Genomic DNA, 23458 nt, shown 5'->3' on the forward strand with positions numbered 1-23458 from the left:
CCTTATGTATTTTAGTTTTCTAACCTAATGCCAGAAATAAATGTCTTGCTCTTTATTCCTTTGTGCATTGATTTCTCAGTGCCTTGGTGGTTAGGTGACATAACTACTATAATTGTTTTAATACGTTAGCAGCAAATTATATATCGATGTTCTTTTTTTTTTCATTGACCTTTCTTTCTCAACATAATTTTCATTTTTTTGCTTCATGCTGTGTCCATGGTGGCATAGCACTATTAGAGGATTCGATTTTGAATTAAGGGCTAATCCTGCAAGGTCCTGAGCACTGTTGCCATCTGCTGAATGCAGGGGAGGTCTGGGACATCTCAGCTCCCTCTCAGACAAGAGCAAGATCAGATAGCAATTTGCATTTACTGTTTGTACTCAGAGACATCCTGACATTTTTAGTAAATTGCTGTGGAATTACAGATTACTGAGAAACTTTTACCTTTGAAAAGAGTTGCTGCCATCAAATCATTTTTCCGTTTCTGCAGAACAAGCAATTTTCTTTCTGATTACAGCTCAGCTCTCAGGACCTGTGTTTGCACTGCTGAAAGGTTTCAGAGCCTTGCATAGTATTATGTGAACTAAACCACACCAAAAAGTGTACATGTAGCACTGTCTACCATGAGGGATGTTATAATTTTTCTCGTTTTGCAGAAGGGAGGAAGAGGCTTGAAAAGAATTTATCAAGGCTATCAGAGGCTGAAAAACTTGCAAATGCTTTTCTGTTGCCTTCGTTTTATTTAATTTAAACTGACTGAATATTTAAAATAGAAAAAAACTATTTATTCCCTATGGAATAGTAAGTAATCAGCATCCATTTTACTCAGGCACAGGGCTCATCTGTCTGTTTGCCCAGCTGTAACCCCATCTCACAGGGCTGCTTTTCTTGATGACTTTGAGAAATGCATGTCTTAACTGTTTCTGATCAGTATGGTGTTACTAACCCCATCAGTGAATATTTTCTTTTTAAAAAATTATTTCCAATATGGGCTATGAGGTCAGAAGGTGCATTAGTGTTATTGATCTCAGCATTTTAGTCATAGCAGGATAAAAATTCCAAAGGATCCAGCTGGTCTAGCAGTTGACCTTTTTTTCCCCCAAATACATTCTACAGGATGAGCCTCACAAAATGTTAGAGAAAACTGGTCCTGCAAGGTAGGGATGATGCACTGAATGTAAAGGAGAGCAGAGTTGTTGATGATTATTAAATTTGTAATTCTGTCTAATACTGGTAAGTGTATTAACATAAGGAGCTGACCATATGGTCATCTTATCATCTTTGCCACAGTCACAAATGGGAAATGGCATAGCTAGAGGGTTTTAGAATTTCTTCTGTGTTGTCTAAAATGCATTTATTTTTCTCTTCATCTTAGTCTTTTTGAAAATATCCTTACCCACCGCCAAAGCGATTTCATTATCACACGAAAGTCCCTCAGAGTTTGCATTGATGTTTGAAAATTGCATTTGTAGCCCCCACTTGTATTTCTTGCTGCTGGAGTTCCTAGATGCTGGTGACCAATATACTATACTAAAGTTCTTACATGATGAGGATGAAGAGGATGTAATGACCTCTTTTTATTTGATACATTTCTGAAAGATAAGTTGAGCAGGAAGGAAGGACACTCAGCAATTTCTGCTGCTTGGAAAGCAGAGGGTTTAGAGTGTCATATTTTTAATTTAGTGCATGGTTTTTGTTCTCCCAGTTTAATTCTCTCATACACAAAGTGACAACCACAACTGCTCTGTAGCATGACTAAGGCTTGCCACTGCAGTGGCAGTAGTTTTAATATATGAGTTACTGAATTCCAGTAGCTTGTTCATTCAGTCAGTGTTTTTTTTCTTTTTTTGTTGTTGGTGTTTGGTTTTTCCTTCCATTTCCATATAAGTTTGGCCTCCACCAGCAAATCCTTGGATAAAGCTGAATCACTACTTTGCATAAAGTGGAAGAAGACTTGCATTCCAGTGCTTTATCTATATTTTCTTATAATCCGATTTAGTGTGGAATACAAGCCTGAAAAACCCTTAAATCTTTCTGTAATTCTTGCACAGCCATTCACAATGGATTTGTACAGTGCAAAGTCGAAGAGATTTGGGTTAAGAATAGTGATGTTAAAAAAAAAGCAACTCCCTCCCCCCAAAAAACAGATTACTTGTTTTTCTTTTCAGTTTAACAGATTTCACTGTCAGTATCATCTTCCCAGCTAACAGTACATGACATATTCAATCTGCAGAGAAAGGAATATAGAGTCTATATGCATGTAGTCTATAGGCTTATACTGCTCTGTGTAGAGGAATTTGCCTTTTGTAAGCCATGCAGTTATAAGAAAAACCCTCGATGCATTGGATGTTTTAAATCCTGTTGTTGCCTTGTTTTGCATAGCTTTATTTTTTTCATAATATTTAAATAAGCATGTAATGGAAAAGATAGAATGTGGACAAAGAAATTATACAGAGAGTGGAAAGAACCGAATCTGAAAAATTGCTCTGTAAAGTCTGATATGAAAAAGAGAATGATTGTTGTCAGCAGTCAGTTTGTCACTGTAAGTGGGAGGACTTGTTTTGGCTTATTTTGTTTGTTTGTTTTTTCTTGTTTTTTTTGTTTTTTTTCTTGGTTTCTTCGTTTTTTTTCTGGCAGCCATTGAGAAGTAACAAACCAAAATCTGTTCAGGATGTAGTAGTGTGATCCAAAAACCAGGACAAACTGGAATTTGGCATCAAGTTATCTCTTCTTGTGGGTATAAAGAGATTAACGACTCAGGCATTAGGAATAATTATATCTGGCTTAGCTGGACAGTATATCTAATATTAGCAATAGGGCAATAGGTATATTCTAAATGCAGCCTGAGCTATTGGATATGTTTGTAATGTAGATGCATTATTGGTTTGGCTGTGGTGGTCTAAAGATGCTGGTTGGTGCATGTGCAGGCCAATAAATAATATGTGAACATATAAATTGCTATAATTGCTAATTAGGGATGTGCAGCTATCTGTAACACTTGAATGTTTCCATACTTTTCCTTCTTTGCTCATTCTATGTGATAGCTTTTTTAAATATTTGCTGTTTAGAGCTGTTCTCAAGTACATCTAATTTAATCAAACGAATTTAACTTTTACTCCATTTGACAAAGGCATTTCTGTTAGATTAGATCTTCATATGTTTATGGTACAAATTACTAAAGTGAGGCTACTCCACTGATGCCTCATACCATTGCAGGAGTTTAAGAAAATGCTCCAGTTTGAGAAGAGGGTACGAATGTTTGATTTGGCAGCACCAAGAAGTGTACTGTCTGTCCTGATTTGTTAAATCACAGATGACTTTTCTTTACAGATCTGTATTAATTTCTGTCCTAAGCCTTAGTAATTGATAGCCTGCCTAGAGAACAGGGTGGAGAAAGGAGAGAAAAAAAGCCATTGGAACATCAGATTTGGTGTGCAAACCCATATGGGAAACCCATTCTTTCCTCCTGGCATTTATAATTGTACCATCACCTTGAGCTGGTGTTTGTAGAATTGTCTTCTCAAAGAGAAGGGGTTTCTCCTGGTAGAGAGGTAAGTGGGCCCACAGAAAGCAGCAGGGAATCCTGTCTATTCTTCAGTAGGTGGGAATAAATGATGTAAAGATTTTGTTATTTATGTAAATTTTATATATTTTGTTATTTATGTAAATATTTTATTATTTACTGTCTCTGGGACCCTGGGTCCCCCTTGCCCACCAAAGACACCATTGCTGCTGTTGGATGCCATCACCCTTCTATACAGCTGCAACTTCTCATGTAGATGTACTGCTGGGTCCTTCAGTAAGCAGCTGGAAACAAGTGTTCCCTGGATGTTTCACATGGGTGAGAGTGTCTCTGTACTGCTCCTTCTACCCCTCAGCCACCCTGAATGTGTCTTGCAGGAGGACTTGTCCGTTGCAGGAAAATGTGACAGGCAGTACTAACTATTCCTGGTAAAGCAATGCCCATCCTTTATTTCACTTGGGGGAAGGAGGGGATTCATAGCCTGGCAGAAACTGTCTCAGCAGAAGCTGGTGCAAATTGATTATTTAATAACAAACAAGCACAGTGCCTGCTTTTTTATTATTTTTATGCCTATGGAACTCACACACTATTGGTGTGGTGAGATTACTGCCTGAGGCTGTGCCCAAAGAGCTGCAAGTAGAGGAGGCCATGGGATTCATGCTGGTTCTGTTGCATGTCTTAATGAAGCTTTAAAATGTTTGAAATTGTTTCTGAAATGAAATATTCCTCAGCTGCAATTTAACTTCAGACTTTGTAATAATTGCTTGCCAAATAAAGGAAAATGGTGAGGAACAAAGAAAAGTTGGATTGATGGCTAGAAGAAAAAGATTAAATAAAAAAATTCATGAAGAAGAGAAATTTAAAAATCATAGCATCACAGGCTTTTGCACCAAGATTTCCCTTTCAATATATTTTCCTTTTTGACTATTACTATGCATTTTATTCTCCCTGTGTGCTACAAATGCTAGAAAAACTTTTTCTATAGGAATGATAGGGAAAATTGTCACAAATTTAGTCACAAACTGGATCATGGAGTAAAATTTTTAAAGGAATATGCATTTCACTGCCATTCTGAGTGTGGGTGTGGTGAACTGCAAATTATTAATGAGTTGACTGGAATTGCCTTTTTTTTTTTTTTTAACTCTTAAGTCAAATGTGACTAAAGAGAAAAATCCCAGAAAGACTTTTGTTCATAATTGTCAGCCCAACTTGTACCCTTACAGCCCTTCCTCATTCAAATTTACTGCTCTTAGTGGCCATTAGTAACAGAATGAATAATGTGCTGTGAATAAATCCTCTCATGGTTACCCTTTTTCTCCATTTGTAAATTAAGACCAGCAAATCATTTGTGAACTTGTATGAATGTCCAAAAGTGTCTGACAAGTGTGCAGTTGTTTGTTTTGAGCAAGTTATTTTTGAAGTATCAGTACACCCTCAGGTTTTGTGTTCCTGCTATGACATGAAAAACCATTCTGGAATGGGTTTAAATTACAGGGCATTTAGGAAGAAAATGCAGAAGATATTTACAGTGAACAGTAGGACTTCAGGGAAATACCTACAAGCTAGTTCAGGCACTTTAAAATATGAATATTATTGTAAAGTCTTTAGGTGATGTCTGGTAATAGATATTTAATCTTGCAAAAGCACTTTCATTGCTTACTTGTTAAAGTAATTTAACGGATGAGTGATGCTATTAATGGACCACATGTATAATCCAGACTTTTTTTTGTTCAAAACATTCCTCTAGGGTTTAAATTTCTAAACATGTTCGGAGGCAATTTGAAAAAATTTAGCCTACACAGAAGCTGTAGGAAACATAATTTATTAACTTTGCTTTTTAGCATTTCTTCTGCATTTAGAGGATGAAAGAAATCACTGTGTGTACATATGTGCAATTTTAAGTGGTCTGAGTGATACACTTTGTTTTGATGGGGTTGTTAGAAACCAGAGACTGTGGAGGGAAGGGTGTAGAGATGGAGATGAACAGAGGGCTTAAAACTAATTGTAAGTTATCTGAACAAAAGTGCTGTTCCTGACTTTTGTTTGTTTGTTGAGCTGGTTTGTTTTGTTTATTTATTTGTTTCTTGGGAGGTTTTTTGTTTGTTTTGTTATTTTAATGGGGCTTTTTGGGGTTTTTTTTGAGAGAGAATTGCATTAGTAATGTCTGTAGCATAGTTCTTGCAAGAAAATAAAACAAAAAAAGCAAAAAACTGACATTATAGTAAAACCAGTCCTTCTTTCCATCCTAACACTTTGGGATGCTGAAAGGATTGACATTGATAATCTGAAAACAGATTATCAGGTGATAAAAATAAACATATAAGTTGCTTTTAAAACATCAGTTATTATGATAAAGTCCCACTCTTTTGAACAATTAGAGAAGTTCTTTGATAATATTGAAGTTTTGCTTCAACTAGGAATTAATTTCTTTTCTGAACACATGGCTACGTTTTACTGAAACTCAGGTATCACCTACACAGGGTAGGAAATTAGGGAAATAATCTAGTTTGACTTTGTGAGGGTCACAGCACAGTAACATAGTTCAGTGAAGAGCTAAAATGTGTTTGTTGACTCCAAGTTCAGCTGTTTCCAAATAAATGTTTGTGAAACCTCCAACTTTAATAGTCTCATTGTACCATCCAAAAGATGTGCAAGAGAATGAATAGATGACCTTTCAGATAGAGAACAAGCTGTTCACCATGTCTTTTCATTTACTGAGACAAAATACTCTTTTTATGCAGAGATAATACTTCCCACCATTTTCAGTATTTTGGGTAGAATAAAGAATTTAATTGTTTTGCTGCTGGGTGCCAGGGGTTTAACCTGTGTGTCCTTAGCTCAGGACTCTTTCTAGACCAGCTGTGTTAAATGCATTGAGCTAGATAGACTTTAATTTTTTTAAAAGACACTAGTGATATTTTGAATCCCATGCTCACAGGGTGGGATATCATTAGCTATCCATCCATGTTTATCCACGTGACATCTGCCTGCAAATGATATATGGATGAATTCTCATTGCCATTGTACACCACAGCCATGGGATCAATAATTTACTGATAAGGTCCCAAGCAGCTGTAAAGGAAATTGCTCTAAATGATCGTGAAATTGCAGTCCTGCTGTGGAAAGTGGCTGGGGTGCTCTCAGTTGCACACTTGTACAAAAGCACCAGCTTGGACCAGAACAGATCACAAACAGTGAGAAAATCAGGGGGTGGCAGTCAGGGCTCAGCCTTGTCTTGCTGATGTGAGGTACAGTTTGACCCTTAGTGTTTGCAGTTGTAAATCCACCACTTAAACCCCAGCTTAGCATAATTGGTGCTAACTAATACCAGTTAGTTATACTGGTAAAATATTTTTGCTCTGCAGTATAACTGAAATCACTTCTGTTACTATTCAGCTTCTGTCCATGTTTCTATTCTTATCTGAAAAAAACCAGGGTTGCTCTCTTGTTAAAGAGAGCACAGTGTATTTGCTGAAATTGAAAGAAATACAGTCAAAAGGAATCCCTTTTTTGAGGAAAATCTTACCATTTTGGAAAAATAAAAAGAAACCCAAAACCAGAGAAACAAACAAACATTTTTATATTGTGTTTGCAAAGACCAATTGCATTGTCTGTTTTGCATACACAAGAATATTTTGTAGTGTGAACCAAATACTCTAAATCACGCATCGTGCATGAGTAGTTTACCAAAATTGGAATCAAATTTGTTTAAAAATGTTTAATAATTTCATTTAGAAGGGAGCTGTGGAACCACTGGGTCCAACCCATGCTGGAAGCAGCTTCAGGATGCTCAGAGCTTTGCACAGGCAAGCCCTGAATATAGTGATGTTGGAGACTGAGCTGGTAACCTGTCATGTTGGGCCTCCTCACTGGGAGAAATAATAAGTATCTTAATCTAGACAAGTTTTCTTTAGTTTCCATGTCTGATGGTTGCCCCATGTAGTTTTGTAGCACACCTCTAGGAAAAGCTTGGCTTGGTCTTATGTCCATTTGTCCATTCTGCCACTGGGTTTTTGAAGATCACCATGAGATTACCTTGAGCCCTGTCATCCAAGAGCAAACCAAGTGCTTTCACCCAAGTGATGTGTGCAGGGTTTGGAAAAATCCTAAAAATAGTGTGACTTGGGAATGAGGAATGGAAAAGCTACTCTGAAATCTGAAACTGGCTGTTTGTCCTGACAACCTGAGGTGCTACAGCTTCAGTATGTAGGGGTGGTCTGTTAGCAAGTACCTTCAGCCTAGTTTTGTAAAACTGATAGAAGCCAGGAGGAGAAAAAAACTTCATTATTACAGTGAACAAACCTTAGAGAAAACATCTCGGCACTTACAGTGATTCCCCACAAAACTAACCAACTATCTGAAGATTTGAATATGTTTATTTTGTGATTCTCCACTACTGTGCATAGATGTTAATCACAGTTCATGGCAATCCTAGTTTTTTCTCTTATTGCTAAATGGTATTCTTCTGAATCTCCAGAACAAGCTGGTGTGTGGGAAGGCTGCTTTGTGTGCAGCTGAGCTAACCAGGATGGCAGTGTTTGTAATAAGCACTCTTTCTTAGGTTCCTGAACTATGATGAAGTATTTTGTGCCTGTTGGTGCTTTGGGAGCTGAGGATGTACTTGTTAAATAAAGGGACTGATCCCTGCAATGGTAACACACTCTTAACCTTTTGAAACGTAAAGGTTTATGTATTCTGTATTCTTTGGGCCTTTTTTTTTAAGGGCAGGGGTCCTGTTCCTGCTGTGCACAGTAACAGGAGTTGATACTCCCTTCCTGCTCTTGCTAATGTATTGTACCTTGGGCTTTTTTTTTTTTTTGTCTTCCTCTGCAGAAACTCTCCTGGATGATTTCCTTCTCACATACACGGTTTTCATGACGACTGATGACTTGTGCCAGGCACTCCTGAGGCAATATCCTTTTACTGAAAGTTGTATTCATGGGGGGGTCACACATCTACTCGTAGTTTTATCTCCTGTTGAACCTTATATCAAAGTTATGTGCCTGGTTTTTAAACAGATGGCTAACTCGTAGCAACAATGCAATTTTATGTCAGCTTTGTTTAAGAGAAATGAACTTTTACAACTTGACAAGGTAGAATCTAAACAGGGGTTAAAACATTCCCAGGTTATGTTAATTCATAGAATACCTACATGTGCATAATACATTACAGAATACACAAGGAGAAAAAGTAAAGAATTTTACAATCTGTGCTCCTTTTATCATGTAATCCAGGATATGTCTTAAAGCATCCCAAGATAAAAGAATTATTTTTATGTATTTCTAAAGACTTCCATATGCTATGAAGCTATGGATTAATGTTTGAATAAACTTGTGGCTATAAAATGAACCTTTGGTTTGTTTGCTTGCTTTTTAAAATCTTTTTCCTGTCTTTAACTTCTGTGGTGAAAACATAAATTTTTTACCTTATAAAACAAAGAACCATGAAGAGACAGGAACAGCATACAAAGTGGGTATCATCTGACATTTGGTGTTTCTGCCCTGTGAATAGAGAACAATGGCAGAAATAATCTTTCACTTCTTTTTAAATTTTAGTAGTGAACCTTCTGCAGATAGTGTAATTTGTGCAGGCAAAAAGAAACTGACTTTCTTTGCCTGTTTTTTGTGTTATTGTTAATGATGCTTTGCCCTCCTTCCCACAGACATTCATGTTGGAATAAGTGTGCAGGACAAAGGTTCATTCTCAGTCCTGCAGAAAATATATGACTGAACATTGTATAATTCCTTTTGAATTGGTTTTACTTATATAGACTCACCTCTCTAATCTGTAAGGGAAAAAAATCCTGTTGGCAAAAAGGATGAATTGGCATTCATATTGCTGAGAATTTAATTCCCAAAAGTTAGGAAACTCCTAAAGCTCCAGACAGGATAAAACATTTAAAACTGAGCAATGCAGTGAAAAAACCTTTCATCAGCAAACGGGTTTTTTGCAAAGTCTTTGCCAGCAGTTAATTTTAAAGTTTCTTTGAGGCCTTATTATATGTTCCTTAACCTACTGCACCTATTGTGCTAAGAACCACCAAGGGAAAGAAGATGACTCTGATGTGTCCTGTAGGAAAAGAAAAGTCTTGCACTTGGTGTCTCAGTGGACTTCTCTTTACAAAGACTGGTTACACGAAGATGAGCATTTAAAACAATTTTTAAAGGTATTGAAACAATTTCTATGATGCATTTCATGACTCTTTAATTACATACTATGTCTAAAAAGCCTCAAGAGCAAAATCCATAAAACATATTTTTTCATACTTAGATCTTCTCCATGAAATCTATAATATAAAATGATTTACACGTCTTCTTTAAATGCCTTAAATTATAGTCAGCTTGGACAGAAATCCTCTTAGTACAGTCAACATTAAAAGCATTACTTTAACATATGAAACTCATGGAACTCCCATGGTCTCCAAAATGGGAAAAGTTAGGAAGGTAAGAAATAAAACTACAAAGATGTGGAGGTTCCTTGGACACACCAATCCTGTCTCTCAGAATAGGATCTGCAGTCCATATCCAGAGGATTATGGACACAGAGTTTGGAGGTGTCTATAAGAGATGCTACTTTGACTGAGGAGTGAAATCCTATTCCATGGTGTTTGCTGGGTAGACATGGAGAGCAGCATAGTTCTATATACTTTTGATAAATAAAATTTTGTTCCTTCCTTGCTAGCAAAGCTCTCATATTTCTGTATGAGTTCCTAAAGCTCTTATAATTCCTTAATTAATTTGAAAACAGTGCTGTTGTTGAGAATCTAAAATCAGTCTGGTTACTGATTTTTTTTTTTCAATATATATTTTTTCCCTGCTAGTTGAAAGATGAGAGTATTTTAGGAGCCTTTGCAGTATCTTCCACTTTTACTGATAAGGCTCTGTCTACAACTGAAGATCTTCTTAAGGGTCTTTTATCTCTCCAGTCACTCACTCAAGACAAAGGCAATGTGGAGAAGATCTTGAGATTCCTTTTTTTGTGTGTGTTTTGTTTTGTTTTGTTTTTTAAGTAGGACACACTGCATATGTAAACAAAGACCTTAGGATTTTTGCTGTTTGGTAGTAGATGTGTGTTGTGTACTGGATATATGCCATTGTAAAAGTCCTAATCTAATGAACCTATTTGTTATCATTTTGGATAAGTGATGATGGTGTGGTGTGTTGTCATACTTCAGAATCTATTATTCTGACCTAACCCAGGTTTTATGTGGTGTTTCAAATTTTTCTGTTCATAGACAAAACAGTAAAAGCATTTTGCCCTCTCACTTGGTACACAGTACAAAGTAGGAGTGTTTCTCCAAAGACAAGCTGAATACTGACTATTTCCAGAAATTTAAACGGGAAAGTTCTCTCCTTACAGGTTTTGCATAAATATAATGATAAAACTTGTTTTAGTGGGATAGTGCCTGAATTTACTTACACCACTGTTGTGTTGCCTTAGATGAATGTTTGGGTTGTCAGTTGTTTTAAGGTGCTGCTTTGTTTTGTAGACAATATACAGAAATGTGTTAGATGATGTGTATGAGTATCCCATTCTTGAGAAGGACCTGAAAGAATTTCAGAAGATACTTGGGATGCATCGCCGTCAGTAAGTATTAATTATATTAGTGATCAAGTCTGCTTTTATTCAGAGTGTAATTTATTTTTGTTGCTATTTTTCTGTAATTCACTGATGCGTGATACAAGTGACATATTTAGTTTTACAAATCATCTCTTCTTAAAACTAAAGCTAGATTATTCAATTTTTTTCTGATGTTTGTTGGGCAGTGTTTGTGAGCATTCACTTGTGATTACTTACAGACAGAGCAATAGTTTGTGGATAAGCTGGCAAAAATTCCTTCAGAAGTTGCAGTCTGTGATTTTTAGATGCTACCTTCATTCTCTTTGCAGCACTGAGAAGCAAATCACTTGGAATAGTCATCTCAGAATTATTACTTTACAAATAATTATGTCATGTATAAAAGATATTTGATTGCTGTGTTTTTCCAACAAATGGAGGTTGTTTCCATGGTTTGGCCACTGGTGAAGTGGAAGGAGCTGTGCCCTTGAGGGTGACCCTGACTGCTGTGTTTGCCTACTCCAACAGCTCATGGGTTGGCAGCATTGCTTTTCACTACATGAATTATGCAAGTCAAAGGAAAGTTCTATGGCTGAGCCAGGTGCCTTAGTTTTTCCTGAAGAACCTCTGCAGTCTTTCTACAGTGACCATTTACTGTTGAAAACTTTCTGATGTTGTAAAGTTTGTTATAACTAAGACTTTCTTTTCCTAAGCTTTGGCTGGAAAGAATAACTGTGTTTTTCCTTTTTGTTTCAGCACTGTAGATGAGTATTCACCTCATCGAAAGGTAATGCCATCCTGGTTGTTACTGATAGCTACATAACTTACCACCTCACTTTTTTTTCCCCCTCTTCCCACTTCCTTCTCTTTTTTTGGCTTCTTAACTGAATATGACTGGTGACCAAAAACATGACAGGACACATCAGTGAGGTTGCACCTGCAATGCTGCTTAAGGAAATGTTTTTTTTCCTTTGAGTGCATCCTGGATATCAGCAGTGTGAGCTAACCTGCAGTGGCTGTGACAGTATTAGCATGTTAACAAGATAGTTTTGAGATGTCAAAATTCAGGAGAGACCTGGGAGTGTGTCCCTTCCAAGCTAGAGGGATGTAGCAAGCTGGGCAATCCAGGCTGAACACAGGCATTGACATGGATGTCAAGTAAACAGAGAAAAGGGTGGATCTGCTGTGACAGGGACAGACAAGAAGACAGGAACATGATTCTGTCTATTTAACTGGAAGGAGAAGTTGCAGCCAGGGAAAGTTGGCATACAAACTGCTCAGAGGTGACTTGCTGTGCTCATCAATTTTACTGGCCTGAATCTGAAGTGTGTAATAGGATTAAAATGTTACTGCAAAAACGTGCAAGGCAGAGCATGTGATTGTAGTGAAATTGCTAAATAGGCTGATTGGTACATAGGAAATGTATATAAGAATAAATGTATAAGAAATGGGCTCTGAACATGAATACAGAAAACCTTGAATTGTGCAGGCTGTTTAGCCTTGGCATGTCCTGCTTCCTCCTAAATCCCCACCTTGGCTATTATTTAGTAAGGCAACTCCCAGTTTACTGCTCCAAGAAAGGGTGAGTGTACTTCCTATACAGAAATCTTTTGGCCAGACATATGGGTTAAATGCTGTGTTCTGTGAATTACTGCTTTGTAAACAGCAGGGATGCAAAAAATCACTGATTTTTTTCCCTTTCTTTTCCATTCTCTCACAGAATAAAACCTTTTTCCAGCAGTTCAGTGTAAAGGAGAACTGGCTGCAGCACAGAGGAACCATGAATGAAACAGAAGAAAGTGAGTATAAATGAGAGCAGAGGAAAAGCTCAAAAACTATTAAATTATTTCTCAACTAATTCAATGTAAATATTCTTTAGCTGGCATAAAGCTTTTGAACAAGACCATAGGGACACAAAAGAAGAAATACTTGGCTGTGCAAGCTTGCCTCCCTTCCTCCTGATTTGCAGGGCTCAACAGTGCCATGGTATCCCAAGGGATTTTTGTCCTGTCCGGTTCCTCTGGACCCCTGTCACAGTCCTGTGTGCATCCCAGGTGTGCTGGCAGCCCATCCACCAGGCATAATTTCTGCTCCATTTCATGCTCTCAGTCTCTTGACCTATATCTGGCTTGTAAAAGGTAAATGAAGAAGCCTGTCACATGAAATGGGCCAGGATCTGCTAACTCTGGGAATGTGCCTTAGTTCCTTCTCTGCTCGAAAACATCTCAGCCTGGAGTGCAAGGTGCCACTTTATTTAATGTCAGCCATTTCAAAAGGCAATTTCCCTCCCTCACTGGTAATACTGTAAGGCAGCAGAGCTGTCAGCCTCCTGTAATGCCTGAGTGAGGAAGGAGGCAGAGAGGAGAACACTGTGTACGAGAGCAGGGAACAGCAGGACCTCCTACCTGGCAGCCTCGCTCTTTGACAGTGTATCTTCATTTCTTACTAGGAACAAAACTCCGGAAGTTCACTTGAAGTCAGTGTATTTTTAGTCCTCATTTGTGACAGAATAAAAACTGAGATTGTTCTGCAACAAGTAGAAAGACTTGCTGATAGATAATCATCTTTTTGTGCTTCATATGCTGGGGGTTTGAAGGTTTATGTTACGAAGGCTTCTTCTAAAAATGTTATTTGTGGATGAGAACCCTCTTGCTCGTTCTTCTTTCAAAGCTGGACACAGCTTGTGGGTGACTGGAGAGGAAAGTGTACTGGTGTAAGGGAGGGGACAGACAGTGTCACTGTGGTAGGACAGTCACCAGGACAGGGCCCAGCAAGGCCAGTCCTGACTGAGTTAAATTGCTTTTGTCTCACTCCTTGAGAGCAGGACGATGGGATTGAAGGAATGAAATAGCCAGAGTGAAGCTGGAGAAGGGAGACAAATGGAGAGGGTGGACATCTAACCCTGTGTGGTGGAGGGCAGTCTGACTGAAGGTGCTTGTGGAGGATGGGTCTGCCCAAGGTGCACCATAGCACTTGACCTGAGGTGTTTTATCCTCTATTGCAATCATCACCAGAGCAGCTTGCAGCCCCTGGCCTCCTCCTCCCACTGGCATTGCTTCCTTCTCACAGAGGAGCAGGATAGGCTCCTGGAAGAGATGACATGGTCCATCCCAAGAGATCCCACAGACAGAACATGGGAAAAGTGTGAGGGGGAGAGTCACTATGGTGGTTGTGCTTGAGCATCTGACCTGAGAGCTGATTTCATTCAGTGTTAAAGAAAGGATAGATCAATAGCCCATTTATGAATTGACATTACTGTCATTGTCCCTTTGCAAATGACAGAGAGGACATTTCAAACAAATTCACTGTAAGCTAGGTGTGTCAGTCTGCATATAGAGTCCAAATATTCCTGTCACATTTTTTTAAATATATTTTTCTACCTAGTAATTCAAAGTGCAGTTGGATGTCTCTGTCTTCATGATGTGCATGCATTCTGATAAAAGATTCTGCCATAGAGTGAGCATCTCATTTACTCTCTGTCAGCAGAGACAGGTTAAAAAGCAATTATAAAATCAAATGGCTTTTTCCCCCCAATACTCCGTGTTAAGTTCCTCCTTCATTCTCATACTCATTTTTTTCTTTACTACAACAGGAAAAAACCCTATTCTCAAACATAGAGTTCTTAACTGCTTCTGGCATAGTCTTCACTAATGAAAGTGCCCTGAAGCCATGAAGATCCGTAGGACAAGCAAAGAGCTATTGCTACATACATCTGTCAATAAAGATAATAAAAAAAGTTACAACTGTTCTGGAGAAGTTGTCCTGTATTGGCATGGTAGCAGCCTGTCTATAATAAGAAGTGCTAGAGTAGAAGGAAATTGAAAGTTTAATTAAGCACTGAAGTGAGTGTGAAATGGAGAGCTGTGACAATTCTGATTAGCAGATGTAATTTTCAAAATATTTATGCAAGTCTGAAGCTTAGTTTCTTCCACTTTAAGTGTGGCAGCCGTATTTGAAAGAACTAGCTAGGGCAAACTTGGCAAAAGATGTAAACCTAAAATTCTGGCAGGCAGAGAGAGAGTACATCCCCTTTTGTAGTGGAAATAAGCAACCACTGAGCTGACCACAGCATTCCTAGAGCTGAACCGTCTCATGAACCTCAGTGGAAGCAGAGAGCCCAGGGAAGTTCCCCAAACGAGTCCCTTTTATATGTGCTGCTTGTGATTCAGGAAATGAGTTGTCAGAACTGATTGTATGGCTGTTTGGGCAGTCTCTGATGGTGCTGAAATACTCTGGCAATGTAAGTGGTTTAGATGTCTAGACAGATAAGCTATCAGGAGTGGTTGAAAACCTGGGAGACTGTTCTTTCAAAGCATCCTGTTCCAGGTAGAAATGGAGGTCCAAAGTAATTTCTGCAGCAGATATGAAATATACTGAAGGGACAGTGATTTTTCTGAACCTAAAATGAAGGGAGAAAAAATGGTGACAGCTGAGTTTCAGAGAAGATAGGCAGTGAAGAAGATTGTGACAAATCCTGAGGGTAGGAAGTCTTAAATAAATATTGCTGTGGGAGTCTATGTTTCTATTTTCTTGCCTCCTTACCTCTCTCATTTCCCAGGTACAGGAGGTGGGGAGGGGAAAAATGGTGATGTTTATGCTTAGTTTCATGTCCTTGTGTCAGGTGCAGTGACTGCCCTTCCTGCAGCAGCCAGGCAGCTGAGGCAGTGCTGTGGTGGGGTCTGCAAATTTGTTCCTTGCTCTGTTGAGGTATCTCTGCCCACAGCTGAGCATTTCTTCCTTCCTTTGTGCAGTTTTCTGCCGTGTGTATATAACAGAGCACTCCTATGTCAGTGTGAAAGCTCAAGTGTCATCTTCAGCTCAGGAGATCCTGAAAATCGTGGCAGAAAAGATCCAGTACCCAGAGGAGGAGCTGGCACTGGTGACAGTCTCATTCTCTGGTGGTAAGTGACTTCCCTTCATCTGGCTACTCACCTTTTATTGCATCAGGTGAGGGAGGGCTGACATTTCCTGGTGCAAGGATACAGCTGTTCCTCTGTGGGCCCACAGCTGGATGACCAGGGGAACAATGAGGAGCTGCTTCCCAGAGACTTGTTTCCATGGCAACAGCTCTTTCTTGGGTACTGTGGGATGTAGCATCTCCTGGCTGGGAAGGGAGTGTAAAGAACTCTCATCTCCAGCAGTATTGCAAGCTTTTATTTCTTTCCCACAGATGAATCTCCTGTTTTGGAATTTAAATTAATTTTGTAGGCAATGAGGCATGGTTTGCTTTAAAAATAGAGAAGGGAATATCAAATACTTATGTGCATAGCTGTTTCCTCATTTATGGCATAGGTAACACATATCCTTGAGCTGAAAGGAAGATGTATTTACACAACTGAGATACTGAGAGCAATCTCAGCAATATTTTGTAAGCAACAACTGACATATTTTGCCTATTGTTTTAGTCATTATGTAGAAGGGCTAATTGTCTTTTTAAGAAAGATAAGAGTGATCATGGAGTGATACTAGGGACCAGCCAAAGTCTCAAGATCTTTGATGTTTGGCAGGTCTCAAGCTCCTTGGTCAGATTGTTTTGATCATTTTAGTGGTTTTTGGAAGCAGTTTAACTAGGTCCATAGAACCCTGAAGCTGTATCTACAAAAAGACTAAGAGTATAGGATATCTTGAAAATATTCTCAGATAACATTAGTTGGTGTTGACCCCCCTAAGACAAAGGATGCATCTTTTAAGTTACAGGACTCATTGCTGCTTTTTGTCTAGTTAAATGAAATACACGTAAGTATTGGCTTGTTCTGTTTATATCTTTGATTCAGGACTGGAAGGTTACATTGTTTTTCTCCCATGCTGAGCTCAGTTAAATGAACATGTTTTTGAGTGCACTGGTGTGGGTGGAAGGGAGATGGTGCCTTGCTCTGGTTATTGAGAGCCTGGGCACAGAGCAGCCATTGGGAGCATTACATGTGGGTGTTCTGGCCATCCAGGCTGCATCATTTTCAGGCATACTCTTTTTACCCTTGTGTTTGCCCAAACTCACCTCCTGTGCATTTCACAGCACTCCAACATCACTATACTGCTGCTGTTTTTCAGGTCTTTCTCTCCTGTTCAAGAGCAGGTCAAGTTTTGCTCTGGTAGCAATAAATCTATTTCTAACTGCCTGCTTAGCTAAAGAAAACCGTTCATAAATAATGAAACATACTATATTGGTTCCCAGGAAAATAGAAGAGGTTGCCACTTGGTTGTTCATTGAGAAACAGTGGGTATAGTAGGAATGCCATTTGTACATGACCTTTATAACCCCTAAAATGTTATTTAGTTACATTGCCTGAGTTAATTTGAAGTACAACAATTTTAGTATCTTTCTTCTTATGCATCCTGTACTGCAAGTAATAAACACCAACCTGCTATGCTTTTTTTTTTTCCTGCTTTGTGTTTTCACTGTTTGTATGACTTAGGACTCTTGTCTTTCATCCACTTGGAGGGCAGCAGTATGAGCACTGGAAAACCTGTTTTTATTGTACACCAATAATGGATAAGCAAGCTCTTTATTCAAAATCACCTTGAAAAAACATAATGATAGTTCAGTGTAATGTATTTGTGTGTCAATGGATAAGTGAGCATGGATAAAATGGAAAACTGTCTGAAATTATGTATGGCTCTCAGACTCCTTCTGGTCCTACTCCTCAAGGGCCATGCAGAGTCCAGGGTAGCTGTCAGTGTGCTTGGAGTAGTTTTGGGTCTACCATGTATCAGGTCTCCAGAGGATTACTTGGAGCCTGCAGGAAGTGACAGTTTTTGCAGGGCAGTTTTTAAGCTGTGTTTGGAGTTTTGCTTTTTTGTTTCTCCCCACCTTTCTCTAGTTCATTCAAGGTTCCACAGAGCTGAACCAGCACTCTAGACTGGAAGCAAAAAAAACCTTTCTCTTTGTTACCAGTGTCCTACTCTTTTATTCAGATATTTCCTAAATTATTTGCTCTAAGTCTAGAAGAAATTCTAGAAGTATTTCTAGAAGAAATAGAAATAGAAATAATTACAAAGGACTACTCAACTCTGCTCTGTAGGACGAATTTCATGGTGTTGGGATCCTTTAAACTTTTCCTGTTGAATGGCTGTGGCTACTGATTTAATCTCCATCCCTGCTTTTGTCTCCAGTGACACACAACAGCTCAGTCTCTGGAGCCTGAGACACTGTGCTCTAACAAATGTCACATCATTTATACACTGGGTTGAAATTAAATGTTCTATAAGGCATAGGAAGCTAGACCAGATGATTTCAGGGTTTCTTTCTGTTCTGTGTGAAGTGTGAAGTGCAGAAGTTTATGTGAAGTTTGAAAGCAGAAGCAGAAAGCTTTTGTGCTCTTGTCCATCAGAGATATCTTGTCTTTATCTTGCCTGAGCAGGGTGGAGATGATGGGTCCCCACAGAGACTGAATTTGATGCTTAGTTACCTTTTAAGAAGTTCATGTGGCTTCACAAATACAATTTTACCTTTGTTTCTCAAATACAACTTTTACTCCTGTTCTGAAACTTCTATGGGTTTTTTGCTGTTTTCACAGAAAAACATGAGCTACAACCAAATGATCTGGCTATCTCAAAATCTTTGGAGTCATCCAGTCGTATGTTTGTGTACCGAAAAGATCTGACTGATTCTTTGGTAAGGGTTGGATTATATATATTTCCCATTTTTTGTTTGTCTGACTCCAAATCAAAACCTTAGTATTCCTCTCAGAGGGTTTTTTTTAATGGAGAATTTATTTTTTGCTTCCTTAGTAAAGCTTACTGAGCTGTTCTATTCCTAAAAAAGAAAACAAAATCTTTCATTAACAGCAGTTATTTGACTGAACAGTAATGGAATTTGTTCATCAGTTTTAAATAAACCAAAGCTTCTGTGCAGCTTAAGTCTTCCAATCTACATCAGCCTGAAAAGCTGACCTGTTTGTGCCAGAATGGATGGGATGAGGATTATTCAGGGCTCTTGTGGCTCTTTCCTCCCCACCCTGCCTTGTGACTCTGTGGCACTCTGGCTGGTACACGATCATACAAAGTGATGGACAGATTCCATGGAATTACTGCATGTGGAAATAATGTCATGTGTGTTCCACAAGACCCATCAGTGTGACCCCTGTGGTGTGTGCCACTGGTGCTGTGTCCTCCCTTCCTTCTGCTTCTCTGTCTCTCCATCCTCTCTCTCCCTGGGGCTGGGAGCATCAGCAGATCAAGAGGCAGCAGATCTCTCTCATCCTTCCCTCTGTCTTCAGAAACCAGGGTTGCAAACTCCCTCCCTCCATGCTTTCCCAAAACCTCAGTGAGGCAGGCACAGCCAGGCACTTTGCTGTTTCAATAGTTTTCTGCTAATTATGCAGATGTTTCCAGGAAAGAATAGGGGCTATATCACAACTGGCTTCTACATGTTGTCAGTACCTCTAGGATCTGTGCATTCATCCTCAGGATGAGAAATGTCTATTTACATTTTGTTGGATCAATGTGCCCCCAAGGGTTGACATGCCACTACCATTGTAATCTGTCATCTCCATTATCTCTGGTGTTCGAGCCATCTCTAAAAATGTGAATATTAAGGGAAGATTTCCAGCATAGACAGGTGACAGCCAACCTAGTTTCATTAGTTACGTAATAAAAATTGCAAAACTTGCTGTAACTGTCAGAAATATAGCACCAAAGTAATGGCTTGGCTAGTAAGGATAATCTTTCATCTTGGCAGATAGTTCACATGCCAAGTTTCAGACTGATGAGGTTAAAATTGCCGAGAGAAATGCAAAACTTTGAAAATCCCAGCTAATAATGGAAATGTCAAATGACCCTGAACACCAGCAGTACCTCATAGTATATTCCTGTGGAGCAAAGTAACTTTTTTGAATCAGAACCCACAGCATTTTATTCTTTGTTGATTACATTTGGGGTAGATTAATAACAAAATGCATGGATTTATGTTATTTGTAAAAGAGGACTGGAGGGCAAGTTATGTGTATTTATTCTTAATCCAATGTGTTTTCAGAATGATTCTTTTACATCAGAAAATTTACTGATGTCTTAATTTAGATTTTATTTTCTGATAGTTTCAGGGATTTTGTTTTCATTATGTTGTCTGCTTGGCCAGTGTTTTATATTCAAGGTTGGGAGAGGGAGGGAAAAGGAGAGAGGGAGAGAAGGCCTCACTCTCCAAAGCAAATCATTGATCCTATTGACCCATTTCCCATTTCAAGCTATTTATTAAATAGGTTATAGCTCCTTCATTTTGATTAGTGGGGAAAAAAGTCCTCAGAGTGCACTTAGAGAAGATTACCTACTCAGCTCCATTTGGTACCTTAGTCCAGTAACTGTTTCATGGCAGAACCTTTGGCATTTCTTGAGGAATTTGTTTTGCTCTTGTCTATTCATTTAGAACCCATTTTCTGAAAATGAGGAATTGCAGCAAAGATCTGTGAGGATTTTGGGAATTAACACCTGGGATCTTGCCTTAGAACTAACAAACTTTGACTGGAGTCTCTTCAATGCAATTCACGAGGTAAGAAGCACCACGTCCACTTCCAGGTTCATTACTGTCACACAGTGTTGCCCTGTTGAGATGCATTTTGGAGCACTGGTATTCCTGGGGCTTGGTTCACTGTCATAACAGCATGATTTGGCAGCTCTCAGTAGTGGTGACAGGTCCAGGAGTTATCTTGCAGTCCTTGAGACTGAAAAGTATTGTCAGAGGTTTGTAATTTTCCTGTGTTCAGGCATCTCATATGTTCCTGGTATACCTGATGTGTTTTATTTGAGATTTGCCTCAGTTGAGTAAAAGTCCATGATTATTTTCTAAAAACCCCCTCTGTGAATGTGTTATATATGCAAAATGTCCTATGCACTTGATAGTGCTTCAGTAAATATGGGATTCCACAAATAGCTGTCTTTCATATCACTTTAGCCATAGAAGAATTCAGTTTCAGGAGTTCAGATGGTCACATTACTGTTTTTGCTAGGCTTCAGTGAGATGAAAAATACTGGGCAGGCTTTGTTAAATGAGATAATGGTGCACTTCAGGGCCCATTGGGTTGCTTCAATGACTTTGATAGGTTCTGGTTTGGCTTGCTGAGTAAAGCACACAGTTAACAGTAGAAAATCTCTCTTGAAAATACCATTTACTGAACAGCATGTTGGCTTTCTGAGAAAATGAATGTGAAATTTCCTTGCTTTTTACCAGTTGGTTTCCTTTTCTTTCATTTTGCATTCTTTTATTCAGTTTAGACACTTTACATTTGAAACTGCCCAAGTTGTTTTTTTTTTTAATACAGAAATCAAGACCCATACCACTATTGATTAAAAATTGGCTAATACAGAAACAAGTCTGAATAAAGTTGAATAAATTTTTCAGATTCTGCAGTGATTTTATATGGTTGCTTTTTCATACTGGAACAGAAGTGATGAAATACAGGAATAGATTATATCTTATACCTGGTTACAGCCAGAAATGGAACCTCAGGAATTCTAACAAGAGAGCATATCTTGCAGAATTTCCAGTCCACCTGCCTTCTGTAATAAGTCTCTAGATTTTGCTAAGCCAAAGCTGAATCATTTGTGATTGGCTCATGGATAATGAAAAAAATAACCATTTGTGACCAGACCTTGTTTCAAAAACATACTTCTGAATAATTTACAGTTCATTTATATTTAAATTTTGTTTATATCCCTAATTATGTTGTCAATGTCTTCCAGCAAGAGCTGATATACTTCACGTTCAGCAGACAGGGCAGTGCTGAAAACACTGAGAATCTCAGTCTTCTGCTTCAAAGATGCAATGAGGTCCAGCTTTGGGTTGCCACTGAGATACTCCTCTGTAGCCAGCTCTGCAAACGTGTACAGCTGGTGAAAAAGTTCATCAAGATTGCTGCCCAGTAAGTTCCTGGCATTACTACAGAAATCCTTGTATTCACATGGTTTGTTTGGCAAGAAGTAGGTGGAGAAGCAAGGAAAGAAAACTAATTTTTAAGCATATCTAAATAAAACAGTCCATAGATAACAACAGCAGAGCCTGGTCAAAACTAGACATGATGGAGTGTGTGCTGCTCAAATCTCCCCTGTCAGCTTAACTGCTGTCTGCAGTCAACTGCAACATCCCTGATGCTGCAGAGATAGCTCCTTCTTAGCTGAGATAACCTGAGGACCATATGACAGAACTATTTTGGCAGCAAGACAGTCATACAAGACTAATAGAAACCAAAACACTGTTGTAAACTTTGTAAGTCCCATCTCTAGAGAGGAACCTAGCTGCAATAAGCTGTTGCCCTATGTAATCCTCTCTGGAGTACTGTTTTACTTATGGAGGGGTAGGCTTTTTCATGTGTTAGATTTGCCAGCCTACTGTTTCACTGTTACTAAATAGTACTGGCATTTATTCTATGTCTTGCAACAGAATACAATATATACTAGACCCATAGATTTTTCTGTAATCACTCTTTGTCTTAGTAACCAAGGAAATTGAGTGATTTAAATATGTGCAGTCATCCTCCTCACCTCTCTCTCCACTTGTTGGTCTCCTGCAATATCTGAATATGCATGTTCATGGAAAATGTATAAGTTGTTCCCTTCATCTACTAGGCTGATTTAATTTGCAAGGCACTTACATACAAAAGGACTGTTCTCTGCTGAAGCATTGCCTTTAGAGAAATTAATTCTTCTAATCTAATCTAGTGTAAATCATAAATGTGATCTGATTTAGTTTGCAAGTTGTGTAGTATCCAGTAATATGATCATTTTCTGCCATATCAGTGGCCAAAAAATGGTTGATTCTATGTGCCTTGCTTGCACCATTGTAGTATTAATTTGCATCCCAGGAAAAGTTTTGTGTCAGTCCTATATGAATAAGAATATATTTGCTACCAGACTAAAGTATTGCTCTATTTTTATTGTTTCCATTCTGTTAAGTTAAAAGCCAGAGGTATGGGGCCTAAATACAGTTGTCAGTAGACAGGTTCTCCCAGTGTATTCCAGAAGCACCCATCACTGGAGAATGTAGGTGATGAAATAAGCAAGTGTGTCGTTTTCACAGGATTTCTTTGTCATCATAGCTGCTTTCTAAATGAACACACCAGTGTATCTCATCAGTTCTGGAAGAGCTGATGACCGAGGAACAATTAGGGTGGAAGGATGGTGTGCTAAGCACAGGGCTCTCATCATGAGACAAGCCAAGCAACCCTCCTGTTTTGTTTATGAGTAAGGCAGGGAGGTAGGGAACCATGAGCAGCTCTGGCTGCTCCCTGTTCTCTGCACAGATTCAGACAGGAATCTTTGTCTGTGATTTTCCTCTGGTCAGGAAAGCACCAGGACTAAGATTTCATGTTCATCATCTGTGTGCTTTGCTGTTGAGGAACGCCTGAAGAAAGTAAAAGCATTGTACAACAAGTGTGCCAGTACATGAAAAG

The 23458-nt window shown here is 38.7% G+C and overlaps 1 protein-coding gene across 3 annotated transcripts in view; it reads left to right on the plus strand.

The window, feature by feature from the left end:
• Positions 1 to 23458, plus strand: part of RAPGEF5 (Rap guanine nucleotide exchange factor 5) — a 154848-nt gene that overhangs the window by 111466 nt on the left and 19924 nt on the right. For all 3 annotated transcript variants that reach the window (XM_079302279.1, XM_079302280.1, XM_079302281.1), the window contains 9 exons: positions 8358 to 8436; positions 9546 to 9690; positions 11014 to 11111; positions 11838 to 11868; positions 12802 to 12880; positions 15833 to 15982; positions 18596 to 18693; positions 20440 to 20562; positions 21753 to 21931. In XM_079302279.1, the coding sequence (XP_079158405.1) occupies positions 8358 to 8436; positions 9546 to 9690; positions 11014 to 11111; positions 11838 to 11868; positions 12802 to 12880; positions 15833 to 15982; positions 18596 to 18693; positions 20440 to 20562; positions 21753 to 21931 (982 nt within the window). The remainder of the gene's footprint in view (positions 1 to 8357; positions 8437 to 9545; positions 9691 to 11013; positions 11112 to 11837; positions 11869 to 12801; positions 12881 to 15832; positions 15983 to 18595; positions 18694 to 20439; positions 20563 to 21752; positions 21932 to 23458) is intronic.

Source organism: Erithacus rubecula (genome assembly GCF_903797595.1).
Source record: "Erithacus rubecula genome assembly, chromosome: 3".
NCBI classification, from domain to species: Eukaryota; Metazoa; Chordata; class Aves; order Passeriformes; family Muscicapidae; genus Erithacus; species Erithacus rubecula.